Raw genomic sequence first — 22,887 nt, 5'->3', positions numbered from 1 at the left:
CTGCTGAAAAGTCAAGTCTCACCTCCCTCTAGTAGCAATTCTAATCATTGAATATCAGAATCAACCATCAAGCAGCGGAGGAGGGAGGTGTAAAATGCCAAAAAATAAAAAGGAAAAAAGAATAAAACAATCTCTTGGTTCATCTTTGTGCAGCTAGTGCACCTCGTACGCTTTGTTCAAAACTGATCCAAGCATAAATTGCTTCACATAGGGAAATTTGAAATTAAAACATAACTTTCAGAAAATATATACACACTTAAATAAGGATAATAAGAACAAGAAACACCAACCACATACCTTTCCAAAGTCAACATCTTCAGAAAGTTGCATTCCTGCACTATGCACATTAAAAATTTGCACTCTCTGTTTTGCATCAGGTAAACCAATGTACAAACGGCGATCAATGCGTCCAGGGCGAAGAAACTCCAGGTCCAATTCATCTGGCCTATTAGTCGCACAGATGAATATCACAGCTTGCCTAAGTGAGAACCGATCAACACCAGTTTTTTCTTTCCTACACGTGATAGAAGCCTTTCGTATGAAAATCAAACTTAAAAAAGTCAATGTCAAAAAAATAAGCAGTACATATAAGAAAAATGACAACTCAAGAAACAGTTGAGCTCAATTCTATTCACATGCAAAAACTTAAATTAGTCGAGGTACCAGTATATAAGAATCACACAACTGCTGAAGGAAAATAAAAAACCAGCACTTATTACATATAAATAAAGGATGAATTACTAGGCAGGCAAGGTTAATATCTCAAGAAGTGGAGAAGAATTGAAATAGTATTTCTTGTAATTGTAAAATTAGGTACAATCTGAATGTCTTATAGACTACAAGGATAATCTAAAAGGAAAGAATAATAAAGGAAAGAATAGAAAAAAAGGAAGGAATGACAATTGCTAACAAATCTCCAAGAATATCTCCTAAGAATATATCCTAGAATATCTCCTAAGATTATTTACATAATTACAGAAATTTCTCCTATAATCAAGGAGAGTTGACTGGATAAATTTTGAAACTTTCCAACACTCCCCCTCAAGCTGGTTTGAAGATGTCTTCCATAGCCAGCTTGCCGATCAAATTTTCAAATTGCTTCTTGGGTAGTCCTTTTGTAAGTATATCTGCTACTTGTTCAGTAGTAAAGATAAACGGTAAACAAATCAGTCCACTGTCCAGTTTCTCCTTTATAAAATGCTTGTTGACCTCAACATGCTTTGTTCTATCATGAAGCACATCGCAATACAGTCTCTTAGGTAGCGGATTAGTGACTTTCAATTCTTCCTATAATTTTTTAATCAACAACACTTCACAAACCCCATGAGTAACTGCTCTAAATTCCGCCTCTGCACTACTCCTAGCTATCACATTTTGTTTTTTGCTTTGCCATGTAACCAAATTTCCACCAACAAAGGCACAATAACCAGAAGTTGATCTTCGATCAGTTATACTCCCAGCCCAATCTGCATCAGTGTATACCTCAACTTGTAGATGTCTATGGTCTTCAAACAATAGACCTTTTCCTGGAGTTCCCTTTAAATATCTAAGGATTCTATAAACTGCATCAAAGTGGTCAGGCCCTGGTGAGTGCATGAATTGGCTTACCATACTGTCAGCAAAGGCTATGTCAGGACGTGTATGTGATAGATAAAGTAGCCTTCCAACCAATCTTTGGTACTGATCTCCATTGGTTACTTCCTCAGGCTTGGCAGGTTGTAGTTTAAGATTAGGCTCTATAGCTATCTCAGCCGCTTTATACCCTAGTAAACCTGTTTCTCCAAGCAAGTCAAACACATATTTTCTTTGTGAAACAAAAATACCTTTTCTTGACCTTGCAAATTCCATAACCGAGAAAATAATTCAAGTCAACCAAGTCTTTAATCTCAAATTCATTAGCAAGCATCTGTTTCAATTTCTCAAGTTCCTTGCTGTCATTACCTGTCAAAATAATATATTCAACATAGACAATTAGAATAGCAACCTTCCCTTCACTTGAGTGCTTATAGAACATGGTGTGATCAACTTGACCTTGGCTGTAACCATGACCCTTTACAGCCTTCCCAAAGCATTCAAACCAAGCTCTCGGAGATTGCTTGAGCCCATACAATGATTTTTTTCAATTTACACACCTTATCTCTGCCAAGATTACCTTCAAAAAACGTGGTGGTAATTCCATAAAAACTTCATCCTCTAGATCTCCATTTAAAAAAGCATTCTTTACATCCAATTGGTGTAAGGGCCAGTTAGAATGTACAGCTAAGGAGAGTAGCACTCGTATAGAGTTTATCTTGGCCACTGAAGCAAAAGTTTCTTGATAGTCAATTTTGTATGTTTGGGTAAACCCTTTTGCAACGAGTCTTGCCTTATATCTCTCTATATTGCTGTCAGCCTTGCATTTAACTGTAAACACCCACTTGCAACCTACAGTTTTCTTTTCCTTTGGCAAATCAACAATTTCCCAAGTACTGTTGTTCCGTAGTGCATTCATCTCTTCAAGAACTGCTAACTTCCAATCCGGATGATCCATAGCTTCCTAAATGGTCTTTGGAAAAAATAGGTGAGAAATATTGGATGTAAAGGCTTATGATTATGAGAGAGTCAATGGTATGATAAATATTTCGCAATGGGGTGTGTGGTACAGGTTCTAACTCCTTCCCTAATGGCTATAGGTACATCAAGGTTAATGGATTGATCAACTGGAAGTGTAGTAGAAGGATTACCTGGGATTTCCAAATGACAAATTTTTGGAGGTGGTGATTGATTCTGCTATGAAATTGTGGGATGATCCTTAGTATTAGAACGATACCTGCCTCTAGTATAAACACGAAGCTCAGAAGAGGGATTATTTTATAGCAATTCTCCCCCTGTTTGCTATTCCCTTATGCTTTGTATAGGCAGATTGGGATTTCCATTTTTTTCAATATTTAAAACTTCAGTTCCTTGAATGTTTTGTATAGGGATGTGAATGTCAAGGAAAACATTAGGCATTGGTATAGAAGTTTGCCAAAACTGATCTTCACTACTCTCATTCTCCCCCTGAAGATAAGTTTTGTTAAAGTAAGACTGATTTTCAACAAAAACGACATCCATATTCATGTGATTTTTTTTTGTTTTTGGATTCAAACATTTATACCCTCCCTTATTTGGGACCATATCCAAGAAACACACATTTTTCAGCCTTAGGATCAAGTTCAGATCTAAGGTGAGCTGGAATATAAACGAAAACAGCGCATCCAAATACTTTTAGAGGCAGATAAGAAATTATCCTATTATCGGGAAAGGATTTTTTTAGGCATGCCAAAGGAGTGTAATACTGCAGCACACGGGTAAGCATTCTACTAATAAGGTAACGAGCAGTTAGAATAGCATCCCTCCACAAATATTTTGGAATATGCATTGAAAACATTATAGCCTGTGCAACCTCAAGTAAATGACGATTTTTTCTTTCAGCGATGCCATTTTGTTGTGGCGTGTCAGGACAAGTGGATTGATGTTGAATCCCACTTTCTTTCAAAAAATTTCCCAAAACTTGGTTGAAATATTTTGTACCGTTATCCGTACGAAGTGTGCTTATTTTTGTGTGAATTTGATTTTCGATCATACTATAAAAATTAAAAATTTTTGAATAATATTCCAACTTCAAATTTTCTATCCATCAAATATACCCAACAAATCCAAGTATGATCATCTATAAAAGTCACAAACCATTTTTTTTGGGATAAGGTAGTAACCTGAGGGACCCCAAACATCACTATGAATCAAATAAAAAGGTTTTGATGCACTGTAGCCTTTTGAAATATAAGGAACTCGATGATTTTTTGATAAATGACACACGTCACAATGAAGAGAAGTACAATTCAAATTTTTAAACAAATTAGCCAACAAATATTTTAAATGAGAAAAACTAGGATGCCCTAATCTAAGATGCCAGAGCATTATTTGATCATGCACAGGGATTGAACTAATACTACCACTCAAGCCCTGAGCTTGTTTATTGCTAAATAGGGTATCATCAAAATAATAAATGTCGTCGATCATCCTAGCACTGCCAATCATCGCCCCTGAGTTTTGGTCCTGAAATTCACAGTGAGAATCAAAGAATATGATACGACAGTTAGAATCACGGGATAAGCTACTAAGATAAAGAAGATTGCAAGTAAGTTTAGGAACATGAAGGACAGATTTTAATTCTATTTTTTTGGAAATTCAAATTGAACCTGCTCCTGCAATGGATGAATGGCTCCCATCTGCAATCCTAACCTTTTTATTACCTGGACAAGAATAATAAGATTGAAACAATTGAGATATACTAGTCATATGGTCAGATGCACCTGAATCAATAATCCATGGTGCAAAGGCTAAAGAGCTGGAATAGGCACTCGACATATTACCTGTTTGGGCCAAGGAACCAATAGAAGTGGTGGATATCACATTGGATTTTAGTAGTTGAAAAAGCTGATCCATCTGCTCTAAACTTAGAACATTGGTCTGGGCTTCATTTGCTCTCGGAACCACTTGGTTGTTTCTAGGTCCAGGTTTGCTGCTCTTCCATGTAGTTTCCAGCAGGTTTCTCAGGTATGGCGTGGCTTATTACAATAGTCACACCATACTCGAGATTTTTAATTGGGATATGACCAATGTACAGAGGAATTAGCAGCAGCCAAAACAGTAGGATTAGCAGCAACCAAAGTTGAGTTCTCAACTGTTCCATCAGCCCCTTTTTTTCTTTAGCATAACATTTCGGCGACAATCTTCACGTCTCACTTCAAAAAATACCGCAGAATACATTTGACTAACATTATCCCAGAGTTCTTTTGCAGTAGGATAGCACATGTAATTAGCACTAATATCTTCATCCATTGCATTCACAAGCCAAGCCATAATCATGGAATTTTCAGCATCCCATATAGTATATGATGGGTCTGCTCTGTCAGGGGCCTTGGTTTCACCAGTAAGGTACCCAATCTTACCTCTCCCGCAGATATACATTTGAACTGACTGAGACCATCTCAAGAAGTTGGCTTCATTGAGACAGACATTTGTGATTTGGCCTGAATGTGGTTTAGTATGGGCTACCTTGGTTTCACTTTTGGTGTTGACCACAAGTTCAGGTTTGGCCATTGTGGAAGTTTCGGAAATTTCAGACATAATGGAGGCTAAACAGAGTTAAGGCCGTGAAGCCTAGGTTTTAGAGGCTATGACTGCCGAAAGGAAAAGAAAATATGGCTCTGATACCATCCAGAAGTGGAGAATAATTGAAATAGTATTTCTTATTATTGTAAAATTAGGTACAATCTGAATGTCTTATAGACTGCAAAGATAATCTGAAAGGAGAAAATAATAAAGGAAAGAATAGAAAAAAAAGGAAGGAATGAAAAATGCTAACAAATCTCCTAGAATATCTCCTAAGAATATATCCTAGAATATCTCCTAAGATTATTTACATAATTATAGAAATTTCTCCTATAATCAAGGAGAGTAGATTTACATAATTACAGAAATGTCTGACTAGATAAATTTTGAAACTTTCCAACAATATCATAAGACACAAATATAAATCAACCTAAAGACATGACACTTCAGGATACCATGTAGTCTAAAATCGAGACAGGTGAACGTTGAAAACACCTAACAATAGGGCTATCTGTTGGGCCTTAGTTGCCCTTTTCTTTTTTTTTGTATGATAAATTCAAATGAGAGACCAACTATGAGAGAGAGAGAGAGAGAGAGAGAGAGAGAGAGAGAGGGTCAACCCCTAGAGCAAGGAAAGTTATTCAGCTTCTTAAGGCGGATGAGTGGTATAACATTAAAAGATAAATTAAGGAACGGGCATATAAGCAATAAAACAGGCATAACACCGGTTGAAGACAAGCAAGGGAAGGGTGGCTTAGATGGTTTAGGCATCTGAAACACGGGCCTAGTAGCTCTTCTGAGAGGAGGAGTGCGTGAGTTACTGTTTTTATCATGAAAAGGGATATGGATAGGCCTAAAATAAGTTGGAATAAACTAGTGCAGAAGGATTTAAAAGCTTTTAATCTATTAGAGAAAAATGCTCTCGATCGGGTGAATTGGAGGAAAAGGATTCATGTAGTCGACCCCAACTATCGTGGGACTTAAGCCTTGTTGTTGGTGTTGTGTGTTTTTGACCTATATGAGAAGTTGTTCAAATATCACCAAAAAGGTAGGTACATTTCTGCGTATTATAGCACTTTGAAGGGTATGTGGGAGGAACTCAACATCTATCGACATTGAGATGATTAAGAGATAAAATGCAGAAGTTATGGCTGCCAAGTTTCTGTTTGGGTTGAGTTCTAAGCTTTAACCCATCTGCAATCAGATTCTTACTGATGAATCCATCCATCAACCATATGCTAGAATAAAGATGGCTCTCACTCTTCTCCACAAGATTCTTCCAAGTGATAGTTTGGCAATCTTTAGCCCTCTTATCTCTAAATTTTGCAGAATAGTTAATATTTAGTTGATTTATAAATTTCATACACTAGATCTTGTCATTGATGTATTTTACTCGATTTGAAAAAAAAAAATAGTTAACATTATTATGTCCATTGATAGTTCGAGTTTGTTCATAAATAAATTCCATGATTAAAGAATAATTTCCATTGCTTATGAAAATTGAAATCTCAATTGGCATCAATATGGAAATTTCCATTGAGATTTCCATACTTCCAGCCTCGAAATTTAAAACCTTGCTGTTAGGAAGAATGGGAAAATGGATGATATGGAAAAAGATAATTCTTTCCTCATCTTCCAACGGAGAGAGAGAGAGAGAGAGAGAGAGAGAGAGAGGATACTCCGGTGCTCTAATAATGTATATTAAATCACAAATAACAGCTTCTATAATTTCTGTCCCCGTGTCCACACAAATCATGTGGTCCAATTCTTTTTGAGTCAGAGAAGAAAATGGCCACTGTTGTTTCTTTCCTTTCAATCATTTTTCCCTTCTACCAAGCATGAGTAAAATGTAACTTCTTTCCACTTTTACATCACCGCTTTCCATCGACACACTTTTGCCAATAAAAAAAATACCTTAAGCCATCTCAATTGCTAGCCAGTCCTTACCACCTACGTCTTCCTACCATAGTGATACTGGATATTAACAATACAGGATTTCTTTGCTGCTGGAGAGCAAGGAAGAAAGAACATGTGTGCGCATGTGAGAGGGAGAGAGACTGAGAGAGGACCTTTTTTCCTAATTTTGGGATGGGGTGAAACTTGGGTGTCACACGAAGCAATAGCAAAATACTTACTCTCCATCAAGCTGTGAAATTAGAGCTTCAAACGTTGCCCTTCTGCGTGGATCCTTTCTTGCATGTCTGCCAGCAATAGCATCAATTTCATCCACAAAGAAAAATGAAGGTGCCTGCACAAATAATCAGTAAAAATTTAATTTTGAAAGTTGTACATTCAGAGAGAAACTGCAAAAGAATCAGACGTTCTAACTTGAGGATCCACAAAAATTGGAACTAGAAATTTTCAATTATTTGCAGGAAGGAGCCTGCACAAATGATCAGTAAATATTTATTTTTGAAAGTCGTATATTCTGAGAGAAGCAGCAAACCAAACAGAGGTTCTAACTTGAGCATTCACAAAAATTGGAACTAGAAATTTAAAATTATTTGCAGGAGGCTAAAGCTTTTTGCAGGTAAAGCTCAACTTTTAACAATATCAATATTGGGAATTGAGACGCGGGAGGAGGAGAACCTCTACATATTGTTAATCGTATTTAGTCATTTAGCATTATTATTATGTGTCAAAAGAGTTTTTTTTAGTAATAAGTTAGTAAGGATATTATGGTCATTAGCATTGTACTTGACATATATTATAAATACAGAGATAGACTACCATTGAAGTTAGGCCTTCCATTTTACCCAATTATTCAACATGGTACCAAAGCATGATTCTGAAACCTAAACCCTAATTGTTACAACCACCATCAAAACCGAAGCCTAAAACCCAAAATGCGCTGCATGTCTAATATCACAGAACAATTTCCAGCAACACTATAACCCTAGGAAACAACCAGCAGCTTCTGGAAGACAGACCACTCGCTGGAAATTTCCTGGGTAACACTGCTAGTTCAGGAACACAAAATCCACTATAGATTTTGCAAAAACAACACCATAGTCACCCACAGACAATGTCGATCTGCCCCAAACAGAAATTTCACCCCCTGGAGGTGCCCCACACGCCCTCATGCACCGGTCGAAGGATGCCAGGACTGACCCCATGTGCCAGCACATGAAGCCACTTTCAGGCATGTTTTGACCTGAAACTGCCCAGCAGTGATGCAATCAATCTATTAACATGTTGACCGAGTTTTTTGTGATGTTTTTTTTCCAAAGATCTCACCTTTTTTAATTGCTCATGTGCAGCACCCAAGGAATGTTTGTTTGATGTTTCTTGAAGCTGTTTATCAATGGTTATTGAGTTTAGTGGGTCTGAAACAGTGGGATTTGCCATGTTTTTTGATTCAATGTTCTAATTCCTTACATATACCAAAATATTAAGTTGTTGGGCATGTTTTGCTCAAAGATCCAATCTTTGTTTTGACCATGCATTCATGGTAATTCGTTAGTTGTTGTTTGGTGTTAGTAAAAGTCATTGATGACTCTCATGGAACAGTAGCAGTATTCATAAGCTGTTTTTTGTGAGGCCGTGGCAGTGTTATATAAGTTTCTTGGTGATTTGTCCATGGTAGTTTTGGTGGCTCACCTCTCCAATTGTTCCAGGGCTGGGTATTGCTTTCTTGGGACTGTGTCTGAGTTTCTTGGTGCTGTGGCAGCCTTGTACTGATTTATTTGTGATTTGTTCATGGTGGGTCACCTTGTTCGTGGTTCTTCTAATTGTTCCAGCAATTAATCATGTTATCATTGGTCTGGGTTTGTGTGTGTTGGGATGGAGCTTGGAAATCCCAAAAGAATGGTTCCCTCATTAGTCACTTGCTTGAGTGAACCGCGCACAGTGACTATATCAGAGGAGGAATATTCAAGGTTTCTATAGTATAAAATGTCTCAACAAGCATCTTATCACATTGCATCTTTTGCCCAAAAAGGTAATTCTACAGTCTATATGTCATCTAGTATATTTCCCACTAGTCCTTGGGTTATTGATAATCTGCTGCCAGTGCCACTGACCATATAACAGGTGCAACCGACTTCTTTTCTGACCTCCAATATCCTAAAAATCTACTTCAAGTTACACTTACAAATGGGTCCACTATTGCTGTTAAGGGGATAGGAGTAGTAAATCCTAGTCTCCTTCTACTTTATACATTCCTAAATCTCCTTTCAATCTCACGTTATCAGTTAGTAAGCTTGCAAAATCACTAAATTGTTTTTGTCAACTTGTTTCCTGATTTTGCGGTTATTCAGGATTTGAAGATGAGGTAGACAATTGGTACAACATGTGAGGCTAGTATCATCTTCTCCTCCCATTGCCTGCATGTCGCAGCTACCGCTTCAAATCCATTGCCTCCTTGGTCATCCGTCCTTGGACAAATTGAAGTAGCTGGTTCCAACATTGATTTCTATGTCTAATCTTGAGTGTTAGTCTTGTCAATTGGGAAAACATCATCGTGTTCCCTTTCTGTCCCAAGTTGACAAACAGCTTGTCAGTTTTTTCATGCTAGTTCATTCTGATATTTGGAACTTCGTTACATTTGATGATGACTACTCTAGGATGACTTGGTTATATTCAATGAAAGACCATTTTGAGTTGTTTAATATCTTTTGTGCCTTCTTGTCCCAAATAAAGACTCCATTTTATATACTAATCAAGATACTTCACAGTGATAATGCTAAAGAGTACTTCATTACCCAATTTAGTACCTATATGACTAATTCTGACATGATCCATCCGTCCTCATATGCCCACACTCCACAACAAAATGGAGTCGCAAAGCGTAAAAACAAACATATTCTTGAAGTCACTAATACCCAATTATGTCAAATGAATGTCCCCAAAGTTTTTCGGAGTGATCTTGTGCTCACAACTTGCTCCCTCATCAATAAAATTTCATCCTCTGTTCTTGGTGGTAAAATCCCATATTTAGTTATCTTCCCTAAGGCTACTTTGTTCTCCCTTCCTCCTTGTATATTTGGCTAAGCGTCCTTGTCCATCAATTAACCCCAGGAACAAATAGGTTGGATCCTCATGCTATCAAACGTATTTTTCTAGGCTATTCCTATACTCAAAAGGGATATCAATGTTATAGTCCTACTTTACATCAATTCTCTGTCTTTGCAGATGTCACCTTTTTTGAGTCTACACCATACTATTCTAATTCCTTGAGTTCTATTAACCTTGATGCGTCCCTTCCTTTGCCTTGCCTTCCAAATCCAAACCTATTATCTGTGCCCATTTCTCCTACATCTTCATCCAGTTTAAGTCTTTCTCGTCACTTGGATCATCCCAATTTGCAAGTATACACATGGCGACTCAAGGGAGGATAGCCTCCTCCAGCTTCTACTAGTGCACCTCTAGTTCCTTTGTCAGATGATCTTATTTCCCATGATACCAATAATTGTTCTAAAAGGTAAACGCACTTGTACCCAAAATCTGATCTCTAATTTTGTTTGTTATCACCCTCGTACTACTGTTTTGTTGTACTCTGTCTTCTATTGCTCATCCAAAATCTATTTCTAAAGCCTTATCCCATTCTTGGTGGAGGTCTGCAATGGCTGAAGAGATGCTTGCACTACATGATAATGATGCTTTGGATTTGGTACCTCTTCCTCTTGATAAGTCTATGGTTGGTTGTCACTGGGTGTACAATGTGAAAGTCAATCTTGATGGTTTTGTGGCTTGTTTAAAGGCCCGACTTGTTGCCAAGGGATATACTCAAGTGTATCGTTTAGATTATTGAGGCACATTATCTCTGGTTGCTAAACCTGCCTCAGTACATTTGTTCATATCTTTAGTCACCACTTGTTATTGGCCTCCACATTAGCTAATGTGAAGAATGGTTTCCTATATGGTGATCTTCATAAGGAGGTACATATGGAGCAACCACCTGGGCTTGTTGCTCAAGGGGAGTTAGGCTCAGTATGTCAGCTTAAGAAATCATTATATGGTTTAAAACAATCTCCAAGAGCATGGTTTGGTCTTTTTAATGATGCAGTACTTAAGTTTAGCCTCCATCGATGTGCAATAGATCATTCCATATTTTATCATCATACACTATCTAGCAGGATTTTGCTTATTGTGTATATGGATGACATTGTGATCACTGGTGATGATGATCTAGGCATCCAAGATCTAAAGCTTTTCCTGCAGAGTAAGTTTCGAACCAAGAACTTGAGACCAATGAAGTACTTCCTGGGTGTAGAAGTATCGAGATGTCGTATGGGAATTGTTTTGTCACAAATGAAAGTATGTTCTTGATCTTTTAGATGAGACAGGGCTGTTGGGATCCAAACCAGTTGATACATCTATGGATCCAAATAGTAAGTTAGTGCCAAATATGGGTGATTTGTTGCCTAACCCAAGTCACTACCGGAGACTTGTTGGAAAGGTGAATTATATCCTTCATAACAAAGTGTTGTGAGTCAGTTTCTTGATTCTCCAAGAACAAGCCACTGGGATGCAATAATTCACATTTCGAGATAGCTCAAAGTTGCACTAAGGAGAGGTCTCCTATATCTGGATCGGGGTCACACCCATATTCAAGGATAACAAAGAATCACAAATATCATTCGAGTCCGTAAGCATGAGTTGCTACATTCACACTCAGATATGTTCACTTTTATCACCATCAAACAAACTTTTTTTCCTCAAGGATCAAAAAACCACAATCCCAACATTTTTTTATTAAGAGAGAATTATATTAAAGCTAAATTCAAAATAAAATATACAACCACAATTCCACCTTGTCAATCAACTGTTGTGCTTCAAGATCGTTCCCCCGCCAATGGCGAGAAAAATCCCATCCCTACCTTGTTTACTCCCATGCTGCTCTTTACCTAAATCATCTTCCTAAAAATAGAAACAAACCAAGTGTTCATGTGGAGATGAAAGCAGATGAGAAACATCCCCAAGTAAAATAGATGAATTAGAAACATACTAACAGAGGACTGTCTACATCCTATAGGCCGCTCATTGGCACACTTATTTTAGGCATAGATTTAGGAAATTATGTTGGTATTATACATTTCTTTGTATTGTGTAATTTCTTGTTTTATTGGGGTTTCATGTAAATATGTTTTTAGTTAGTAATAGGTATAAATACTTAGCTTATAAGTTATTTGAATCATAAATTCTCCCTCTGTTTTCCTCCCTCTCTCTCACTCTCTCTCTCTCTCTCTCGTGCAGCCAACCCTCTCCTTCTTATTCCTCCTAACTTTTTCTTCTTCCTTCCTAGTTTATCTTCTCCTACTCCGTTCCTCTTCTTTCTCTGTTCTTTTCCCCTGGTCTATTTTCTTATCTAAACTCTCTCTTCTCTATTCTGATCCTCTATTCTGTCCCTGTTTTGCCTTTCGTTTTTTCTCTTTTCTTCTTCTCTCTGTCTATAGCTATTCTACATAACATACCCAAATTGTTCAGACCCTATCCAATAATAAACCATCATCACCTACAAAATACCATTAAAATCACAATCATTTTCCAGAGTATCACTCCATTTCTTTTTCTCCTCGACACAATTTACTTCATTACCCTTCTCATTTCATTCTATCTTTGAACCATTCAAAGCTTCCTCCATAGAATAGCTACCATCTTTATTTCGTTTTGAAATTTTACTCATCCACGCATCAAAAGTTGTTGGTTATCAACAAACAAGTTCCTCTACCCAAACCGTCCTCCCTTATTGTCCAACGAGTATACATCATTCTAAAGTCCTACATTTTAACAACCCCTAAGGTCTTAAGCTGTGTTCTGCTAAAAGCTAACTCTTTCAATCTCAAACATTCAATTTATCAAAAAAAAATTCACCTCTAGATACCTCATCAACACGAAATAAACATTAAAAAATAAAATAAAAATGAATAAAAATAAATAACAACAATAATGAAGGGGAATGGGGTCCCTCCCCACCAAAAAAAAAAAGAATACAGTTCCAATCTTAGATGTGGCCTGGCATATATCTTATCTGATCCCTCCCTAAATTCAAATCACTTCCCACTTCCTAGAGTCCCAGACGGCCAAACCACATAAGCACATTCGTCAGTGAATGACTTTGTCATGGGTAATAACTAGTACCATCTCTAACATCCAGATGGCAACTGTGAAGTCTGCACCATCCCCCAGTCTCACACAATCACAATGCCTCTACTATTAATAATAAGAGAGACACTAAGAGTTGAGACAGAGAGTGGATACCTATTACTAGATGCACTGGATGGAAGGACCACCAGCCACTAAGGCTGTCCAAAGACAATAAATAATAACACAACAATATATATTAAATTGATTGCTATTTTATTCTTTAGGGAATACAAGTACCCAAGGTCTTAAATTTCGATTTCGACTCAAATTTCGAAGCTCCAAAAGTACGGAAATTTTGACGAAAATTTCAATTTCAATTTGAAAAAATAACGGAAATCAATAGTAGAGCATGGAATTCTTTGTGCAACTTTAGAAATGGTTAACAAACATAATAATGTAAGGTTTAGGACTAATATATTACAAGTTAAATACATCTATGTGGTGTATGAGGTGGAAAAGTTGTAATATAGTATGTGTATCAAACATATTTGTAAGATAATGTACAATAAACATATTCAGCTAATACAAATGAAATTCATAAATCATTTAAATATTATTTATTATAGAAATAATGATAATTTAGACATAAATGGTTAAATAAAATGCTACTGTAAGTTTATTTTTCATATAATTTCAAAAGCTTTTGTAATAATATCTTGTTTTGATAAAAATAAATAAAATAAATTGGGAGAGAAATTTCACTTCACTCCTAAATCTCGTATTTGAATTTCAAGGAAATTTCATTGTATATTGAAATTTCGACAAGTTTCGCTGAAATTTCGAGATTTCAATAAATTTTGGGATGATTCATTGAGATTTCGATAGAAATTATGCAAGATATAAGTCGACTGCCATTTCAATTTCAAGGGCGACAGAAATTGAAAATTTCAACAATTTCGTGGAAATTTAAGACCATGCATGTACCTTAATACAACATCTCATGAGTTGTAATTTTTGTCTGGTTCTACAAACTCAATGTCTCACACTCCCACTTGCTATTCAACTGTTCAAGACCTTATAAATTGTGAAGACACCTCCTCTCTATGTCCCACACGCATACTTTTTGGGATTTGAAGCTAAGAACTCTGTGTGTGTACGTCATATATATATATATATAACTTTTTAATACAAACACACACAACCCCCCCCCCCCCCCAAGGCTTTGAATGCACTTTCTTCAATTTGAATCTATAGGCCTTCACAGCACTTTATCAATTTGAATATATATGTTATAGGCTATATATGTCTTTTAGTATTAATATTATTGTGTTAGTATGTTAACTAGTAAGAGTTAGTAAGGGTATTATTGTCATTAGGATGTATTGAATTTGAATTATAAATAGAGGGAGAGACCTATCTTCAAGTTAGGTCATTCATTTTAATCAAATCTTAACATGGTATCAGAGTAAGATCCTATCTAAACCCTATTTCCCTCAGCTATCGCCACAAAACACCATTCCCGCAGCTGTTCTTCCCAGATCCACCATCCCATACTAAATCACAAAACCAACCATACAACCATAATTAGATCCCCCCCTAACCACCCAGTCCACAAAATCCCACTTCCGTAGGGCACTCCACGCGCCGGCACGTGAGCAAAGTTCTGGCCCCTTTTTTATTTTTTCTTTTTTTTTTTTTGTCTTCTGCCATGCTCTGATTCCTTCTTTGGACTATATTATCAAGCTATTAGGCCAGTTTTTTTCTCAAAAATTCAACCTTTTTCAACCATGCACTCGGGGTATTCCGTTAATTTTTGTTCAAGGTTTGTGAAGTTTCCTTGTGAGTTTTTTGCAGCTGTGGCAGCATTTGTATGTTCAGTTGTGACTCTGTGGCAGTGCTATATCCATCGGTGAGTTGTTCACCTCGTCCGTGGTTGCATCTTTGCTTCACATGGTTTGTGATTGTTCCGATTATTGATTGTTCTTCTTGTTTTAGGTGTGGTTGCTGATTTTTGAGTGTCGTGGCAGTGCTATATCAGTTGGTGAGTTGTCCACCTCGTCCATTGTTGTGTCGGTGTTTCACACAGTTTTTTAGTGTCCCAATTAGTTTTGATTGTCCTTCTTGTTTTTGGTGTGTTGTTGATTTGTGAGTGTTGGGATGGAATCTATGAATCCCAAAAATTTGTTTACTACATCACTTGCGCAAATAATGACTCAAAATTTGGACAAACAGAGCTATGTTCAATGGTCCAAAGTTGTTCGGATTTATTTGGCAGGATTAGGGAAATCTGACCACTTGCTCCAATCTGATTTTTCTAATGAGAAGATAAAAGACATGTGGGATCAGGAAGATGCCTTGATCGTTTCCCTTTCATGGAATTTGATGGGGCTATAGATTGCACGAATGTGTATGCATCTAGATCCATGCAATGAGATTTGGGATTATGTCAAAACTCTATACTCCAGCAACATTACACATATGTACGATTTATCCCAGCAGTACTTTCAGCTACAACAAGGAGATTGAAGCATTGTAGATTATTTTGGAGAGATGAAGCGTATTCATGAGGAGCTTGACATCGTACAACCTATAAATGCTGACGTTCATAACATGCAGAAGTAGAGGGAGTAGATAACAGTTCTTCGCGTTCTAGCGTGCTTGAGACCTGAGTTTGAGGCAGTTCAGTCCCCAGATACTCAGTAGTGCCAAGCTGCCATCATTTGCTAATATTTATTCTCGCATCCTTCGTGCTTCCTTTAGCACGCATTCTCCTGCTCTTGCATCTGGCTCTGAGAGGACAGCCTTTGCTACACAAAGTGATTCTAGTTCTTTCCCAAACAACCGCAAAAGCTATGGACGAGGTAAAGGTACTCCTCGCAAATGCACTCATTGTGGATGGAATAATCATACTATTTAGCAATGTTGGGATCTTCATGGCAGACCTTCACGTGTTGCCAATGCAGCCACCACTAAATTCACACCTCTGGGGGCAGCCAATGCAGCCACCATTGACTCCCCACCTATGGGGCCGAGTGGGGGGCAACGTACTATCTCTATGGTAGAGGAAGAGTATTCCAAGTTCCAGCAGTATCAAGCGCCACAACAAGCTTCTCTTCCCATTGCATCTCTTGCCCAAACAGGTAATCACACAGTATGCATGTCATCAAGTACTTCTCGTCCTAGTCCTTGGGTTATAGACTCCGCTGCCACTGATCATATAACAAGTATACCAAGCTTCTTCACTCTTCAATATCCTGCAAATTTACCTTGTGTTACTCTTGCTAACGGATCCACTATTGTAGTCAATGGAATTGGGATTGTAAATCCCACATGTTCCATTTATTTTCCTTCAATTTTATATATTACTGAATTTCCTTTCAATCTTATGTCCATTAGCAAAATTATTAAATCCATCAATTGTCCAGTGACATTCTTCCCTGATTCTATGGTTATTCAAGATTTGAAGACAAGGAAGACGATTGGCGAAGGGGGTGAAGTTGGAGGGCTGTATCACTTTGAGCCGCTATCTCCTTCTACCACTTGCACTACTGCTGCCACACCATTCCAAATTCATTGTCGCCTGGGTCATCCTTCATTGGAAAAGTTAAAATGTCATGTTCCTAGTTTGAGTTATGTGTCTAGTCTCGCCTGTGAGTCTTGTTAGTTGGGAAAGCACCATCATCTTTCCTTCACTTCCCGGGTCAATAAACAAGTTGCAAGTCCTTTTTATGAAGTTCATTCAAATGTCTGGGGTCCTAGTAAGGTCATGTCCAAGTTGAGTTTCCAATACTTTGTGACCTTTATGGATGATTATTCAAGAATGACTTGGTCATATTTAATAAAAGATCGTTCTAATTATTTCATGTATTTTGTGTCTTTTGTTATGAAATAAAGACTCAATTTGGCTTGGCGGTATGAATACTTCAAAGTGATAACGCTAAAGAGTCTTTCAATGCACAATCCATTACTTATATGACTCATTGTGGTATTGTTCATCAATCATCCTATGCCCAAACTCCACAACAAAATGGGGGTAGAGGAAAAAAATAGACATCTTCTTGAAATCAATCGCACTTTACTTAAAGTGTTTTGGAGTGATGTTGTACTAACTTCTTGTTATCTAATCAACAGAATTCCATCCTCTGCTCTCAATACTAAAATTCTCTACTCCATTCTCTTTCCTAATTCACCTTTATTTTCTCTTCCTCCTCGTGTATTTGGGTATGTGTCCTTTGTTCATCAACTAACTCTTAGGACGGATAAGTTGGATTCTCGTGCTATAAAATGTGTCTTTCTGGGCTACTCATATATTCAAAAGAGATATCTTTGTTATAGTCCAATGTTGCATCACTTCTTTGTTACTACCGATGTTACCTTCTTTGAGTCTACACCTTACTACACCCAGTCACTGAGCACTTCTGAGCTCAATGAGTCTCTTCCTTTGCCTAATTTTTCAGATTCTACGTTGTTGTCGTTGCCCAACCAACCATCTGAGTCTCCATGTAGTTCGAATCCTTTTCATCGCCTTGATCATCCTAATTTGCAGGTGTATTCATGATGGCAGCTCCAAGAGAGTATTGTCTAGCTTCTACTACCACGCCTTTGGTTTCCTTGTCTGATGATCATACTTCCCATGATGTTGATCCTCCTATTGTTGTTCGTAAAGGTACACGCACATGCAATCAACACCCCATTTCCAACTATGATTCTTATGACTCCTTATCACCCTCTTATTATTGTTATGTCACTGCTTTATCATCTACTACACTTTCTAAATCTCTCTCGAAGGCCTTAGCCCATAAAGGGTGGAGGGATGCTATGGTTGAAGAGATGAATGCTTTAAATGACAATGGAACTTGGGACTTGGTACCTCTTCCTCCTAACAAATCTGTGGTTGGTTGTCGCTGAGTTTACACAGTGAAAGTCGACCCTCATGGTTCTGTGGCTCGTCTAAAGGCTTGTAATGTTGCTTAGGGATACACTCAGATGTATGGTTTGGATTATTCTGATACTTTTTCTTCGATTGCCAAACTTACATCAGTATGTCTGTTCATCTCTTTGGCTACTACTTGTCATTGGCCTTTGTATTAGCTAGATGTGAAAAATGCCTTCTTGCATGGTGACCTTGAGGAGGAGGTTTGTATGGAGCAACCACCTAGATTTGTTGCTTAGGGGGAGTCGGGCTTAGTGTCTCGGCTCAAGAAGGCTTTATATGGTTCAAAACAAACACCTAGAGCATGGTTTGGTCGTTTCAGTCCTGCAATACTTAAGTTTGGTCTCTCAACGATGTGTTGAGGATCATTTCGTGTTTTATTGTCATATTTCATTGGGTAGGATCCTTCTTGTTGTTTATGTGGATGATTTTGTTATTATAGATGATGATGATAAAGGTATTCAGAGTCTGAAACTTTTTCTATATAAAAAGTTTCAGACTAAAGATTTGGGACAGTTCAAATACTCCTTGGGTATAGAAGTATCTAGATCTCATATCGAAACTATTGTGTCCCAAAGGAAGTATGTTCTTGATCTGTTGGATGAAACTAGCTTGTTGGGATCTAAACCGATTGATACACACATGGATCCTAACAGCAAGTTAATGTCGAATATGGGTAATTTGCTACCTAATCCAGGACAATACCGAAGACTTGTTGAAAAGTTGAATTATCTCACAATACTCGGACCGATATAACTTTTGCAACAAGTGTTGTGAGTCAATTTATAGATTTTCTGAGGACAAGTCATTGGGACGCAGCGATTTGCATCTTAAGATATCTCAAAGGTGCACCCAGGAGAGGTCTTTTATATCGTGATCAAGATCGCAATTATATCCATGGATATAAAGATACAGATTGGGCTGGATCGCCGAATATCAACCATCAGGTTTCGTATCTTGGTTGATGGCAAATTGGTTTCTTGGGAACATATGAAACAAACTGTGGTAGCAAGGTCAAGTGTTGAATCAGAATATAGAGTTATGGCTCATACTACCTGTGAATTTGTCCGATGGAAGAACATGTTGGAAGACTTGGGTTTTTCGCATTCTCAGCCTATAAAGTTGATGTGTGATAATCAAGCTACTCTTCATATTGCCTCCAACCCGGTCTTTCATGAACACACGAGGCACATTGAAGTTTATTGCTACTTTGCTAGGGAGAAACTTGTGCAGAAGCTCATTACAACCACTTATGTTCATTGAAGATGATTGCCACTTTGTTCAAGAGAAACTTGTGCACGAGCTAATTACAACCGCTTATGTGAAGTCCGACATGCAGCTTGCTGATTTGTTTACCAAAGCGTTAGGGGGCGCTCATGTTAAATTCATTTGTAACAAGCTAGGAGCTTATGACATTTATGCTCCAACTTGAGGGTGAGTGTTAGAGGTTATATATGCCTTTTAATATTATTATTATTGAGTGCGTTAATATGTTAATTAGTGAGAGTTAGGAAGGTTATTATTGTCATTACAATGTATTTAATTTTAATTATAAATAGAGGGAGAGACCTATCTTCAAGTTAGGTCATTAATTTTAATGAAATCTTAACAATTAGTGCATATATATAATAGTTTACTTATGGCCAAAGGGCTAAGGCTTTTTTTAAAGATTTTTCCTTCTCAAAAGGAGCTCCACTGATTTGAAATACTGAAAAACAACCATATTTATACATGACATGGTTATATACATTAATTGGGTTCAAGTGTTTGCAATTAACTTTGTAGTGGAATATTATACACTAATTAGATTGATAGTGAATTACTATATTTCTTCATCAAAATCATGTTCATGCTTTCACCTTCAAATTAATTAAGTATAAAGTTACAGACAGAAGAAGAAACAACAGGAGAAGAAATGTGGACCTGCGGTAATCTTTTCGGAGAAAAAATTAAATTGGCAGCAGATTTGGGAAAACATTCACTACTTGGCCTCTTTGTGGCATGTTGGGTCTTGGTTTTTTTAAGGGAGATAACTTTCTGGAAGTTCAGCAAGATTAGAGGAATCTTTTGACTTCATTAATCCTTTTCTCCCTTTGTGGTTCCTAAGTTTTCTCCTTCTAGTTTATTCCAGAATTTTTTGGGAGACATCTTATTCTCCTTTTTGTAGATTCTTCTCCTAGTAATGATATCTCTTCTTTTTCTTTAAAAAAAAGGGATAAAAAATGAGGTGGCAGTTTCTGGAGCATATGTACAGCTTCAGGTCTGCCCCTTATATATTAATAAATATAGACAAGAAACGGAAGACAAAAATGCCCCACTCAAACCACAGAATGACTAAAATAGAATGTTCTCTTCTAACACTACCCCTCAAGCAGGAACATTAACATCACCTAACTGACGTGCAAATCTCACAAGTCCTCACAACCTTCTTCAACACAGCATCCTTAGAAAATGACAGTCAACTTCAGAGCTTTGTCCTCTAATAAAACATCAGATTGTTAGCAATATAAATGGCAGCTTCATTATCACAAAACATATGTATGGGTTTTGTAGCCAAGAATCCCATCACTGACATAAGAGACTTCACCCACATAAGCCCACTAACAGCATAATCCATAGCTCAGTATATGCCTCAACACTAGATCTTGCTACAGTAATTTGTTTCTTTCTTATCCATGTGACATGATTACTCCCACAAACGTGAAGTATCAAGGAGCATATATTTGATTATCAATACAATCAAGTCAATCTGAATTGAAGTATCCCATAATCTCACAATTAAATGACATTTATATGTCAAAAATTCAAACCTCTAAAAAGAGATCTTCTGAGATATAAAAAACTGAACAATGCAGTTCTTTGAGTTTTCCATAAATTGACCAACTACCCCCACAGCTAGGGGTGTACACGGTTCGGTTTGCTTCGGTTATTGCCAAAACCATCAACCGAACCGAACCTCTCGGTTTTTAAAACTACTGAACCGCAACCAAACCGTGTACAGTCGATTTAAAACCAAACCAAACCGTTTATTTTACGGTTCGGTTCAGTTAATTCGGTTTTACCAAATTTTAAACTAACAAAACAAAAAAATCATTGTTTAAAGCCAAGTCAGGCCACAGCTCACAGCCTCCTATATTATTCTAACAGGGCCAAGGCTTCAACTACAAAGCCCAGCACGGAAGAGGATGAGCATATCCAACTTCAATAAATAGGGTGGGGAAACTTTTTTCTTCCCATTTCCAACCGATGTGGGACGGCTAGAAACACATTTCGCACCAGAGATAATGTGGGCGTGAGCTGCGTTGCTGTGTGTGACTACGTCGGCATGGAGATGTGGGTGTTGGCGACTGGCGTGGGCGTGAGCGTCGCTGCATCGGCATGGGGTGGGACTTGGGAGGAAGCGGGAGGTGGCGAGGTGCTATGAGAAGTCGAGGACGGAAGGTTTGGGCGACTCGGCGTTGGTGTGGGCGACTCGGCATTGGTGTGGGCGTGAGCGTCGGAAGGCATGGCAGTCCCAGGTTACCAATTACCAGGATTCCAATGACAGTAGTTTTTAAAACTACCGTGCGCGAGACCTTTGCTTGGATGCACTACTACTGGTTCCTCACCAATGGCAGTCGCAGGTTATGACTTACCAAGACCAGGAGCCAGGAGGATTGAGCGTCTCTTCAGTCTTCAGTCTTCAGTCTTCTTCCCAATAGCAGTATAGCACTCATCCCACATGGCCAAAAAGGGAAGCATGAATCGCATGCCTCCTATATAAAACCCTTCCCCACTCCCTGAGAAAGTACAAGACAACAATTCAAATTAAAAAAATAATATATTCCACAAGACATATAGATGTAGTATTAAAAATAATTATTTTAAAAATATAATCGGTTTTCGGTTTTTACGGTTCGGTTTTTGAGTGAAACCGAAACCGAGACCGAAAATCTGTTTTGTTATAAATTCAAAACCGAAACCAATGACCGAAACCGAAAAACTGAACCAAAGCTTCAAACGGTTTGGTTTCGGTCCGGTTCTCGATTTTTCGGTAAATTTTGTACACCCCTACCCACGGCTAAGGATATGACAGGTCTAGTGAGAATCAAGTTGAACAACTTGCCAACCAATTGCCTATGTTGCCATTTGTCTACAAAGTTCACTTTAACATCCCTAGACAACTTCACATTGGGATCCATCAGAGTATATACTTAACTCCCAACATACCAATCTCACTTGACAGGCCCAAGTTACCATTTTTAGCTGCTTATACTGCACAACCTCAACACCGAGGAAGCAAAGCAGAGTACCAAAGTCCTTCAAATCTCCATATAAGTAGGTATTCTTCATATCCAACTAGTACACAAGCAAATCAAATTATCTATCGAGATCAATACACAAATAGAATTTAATCGAGCAATGGAGCAACAGCCTCAAGAGAATCCATACGTATGTTAGGGTGTACCCTTCGACTACCAATTGAGCCTCAATCCTTTCGATAAAGCCATCAAGAACATATATGATTAAGTAGATCAAACGACATGTAACCAACTCTTACCATAAGAAAGATCCACCAAATTCTATGCCTCAAGTGGTCAACAAATCCATTTCTACATCTATTGTATGCTTCCACCCTAACAAAGCAAGCGCTTCAACACATAAGCAAGGTGCAGAAACAAAAGAAATATACAAGGCAAAAGAATGTGTTAAGACTAGGAAGGTGAAGTATAAAACATGATAAGCGATAAAATAAGGAACTAAAGACCACCGAGTACATGTTTGAGTACTTTCTTGTGAGCAACTAGCAA

General features: G+C 37.7%; 1 protein-coding gene across 1 annotated transcript in view; it reads right to left on the bottom strand.

The window, feature by feature from the left end:
• The window catches only part of LOC131143768 (ATP-dependent zinc metalloprotease FTSH 12, chloroplastic), a 167,438-nt gene that overhangs the window by 59,906 nt on the left and 84,645 nt on the right, over positions 1 to 22,887 (bottom strand). Inside the window, exons 9-10 of the mRNA XM_058092080.1 lie at positions 7,272 to 7,384; positions 298 to 514 (exon numbers count right to left, since the gene is read on the bottom strand). Of these exons, the coding sequence (XP_057948063.1) occupies positions 298 to 514; positions 7,272 to 7,384 (330 nt within the window). The remainder of the gene's footprint in view (positions 1 to 297; positions 515 to 7,271; positions 7,385 to 22,887) is intronic.

Source organism: Malania oleifera, chromosome 12, assembly GCF_029873635.1.
Source record: "Malania oleifera isolate guangnan ecotype guangnan chromosome 12, ASM2987363v1, whole genome shotgun sequence".
Lineage (NCBI taxonomy): Eukaryota > Viridiplantae > Streptophyta > Magnoliopsida > Santalales > Ximeniaceae > Malania > Malania oleifera.
Note: the sequence above shows the minus strand (reverse complement) of the source record. Positions and strands in the feature narration are given on the sequence as shown.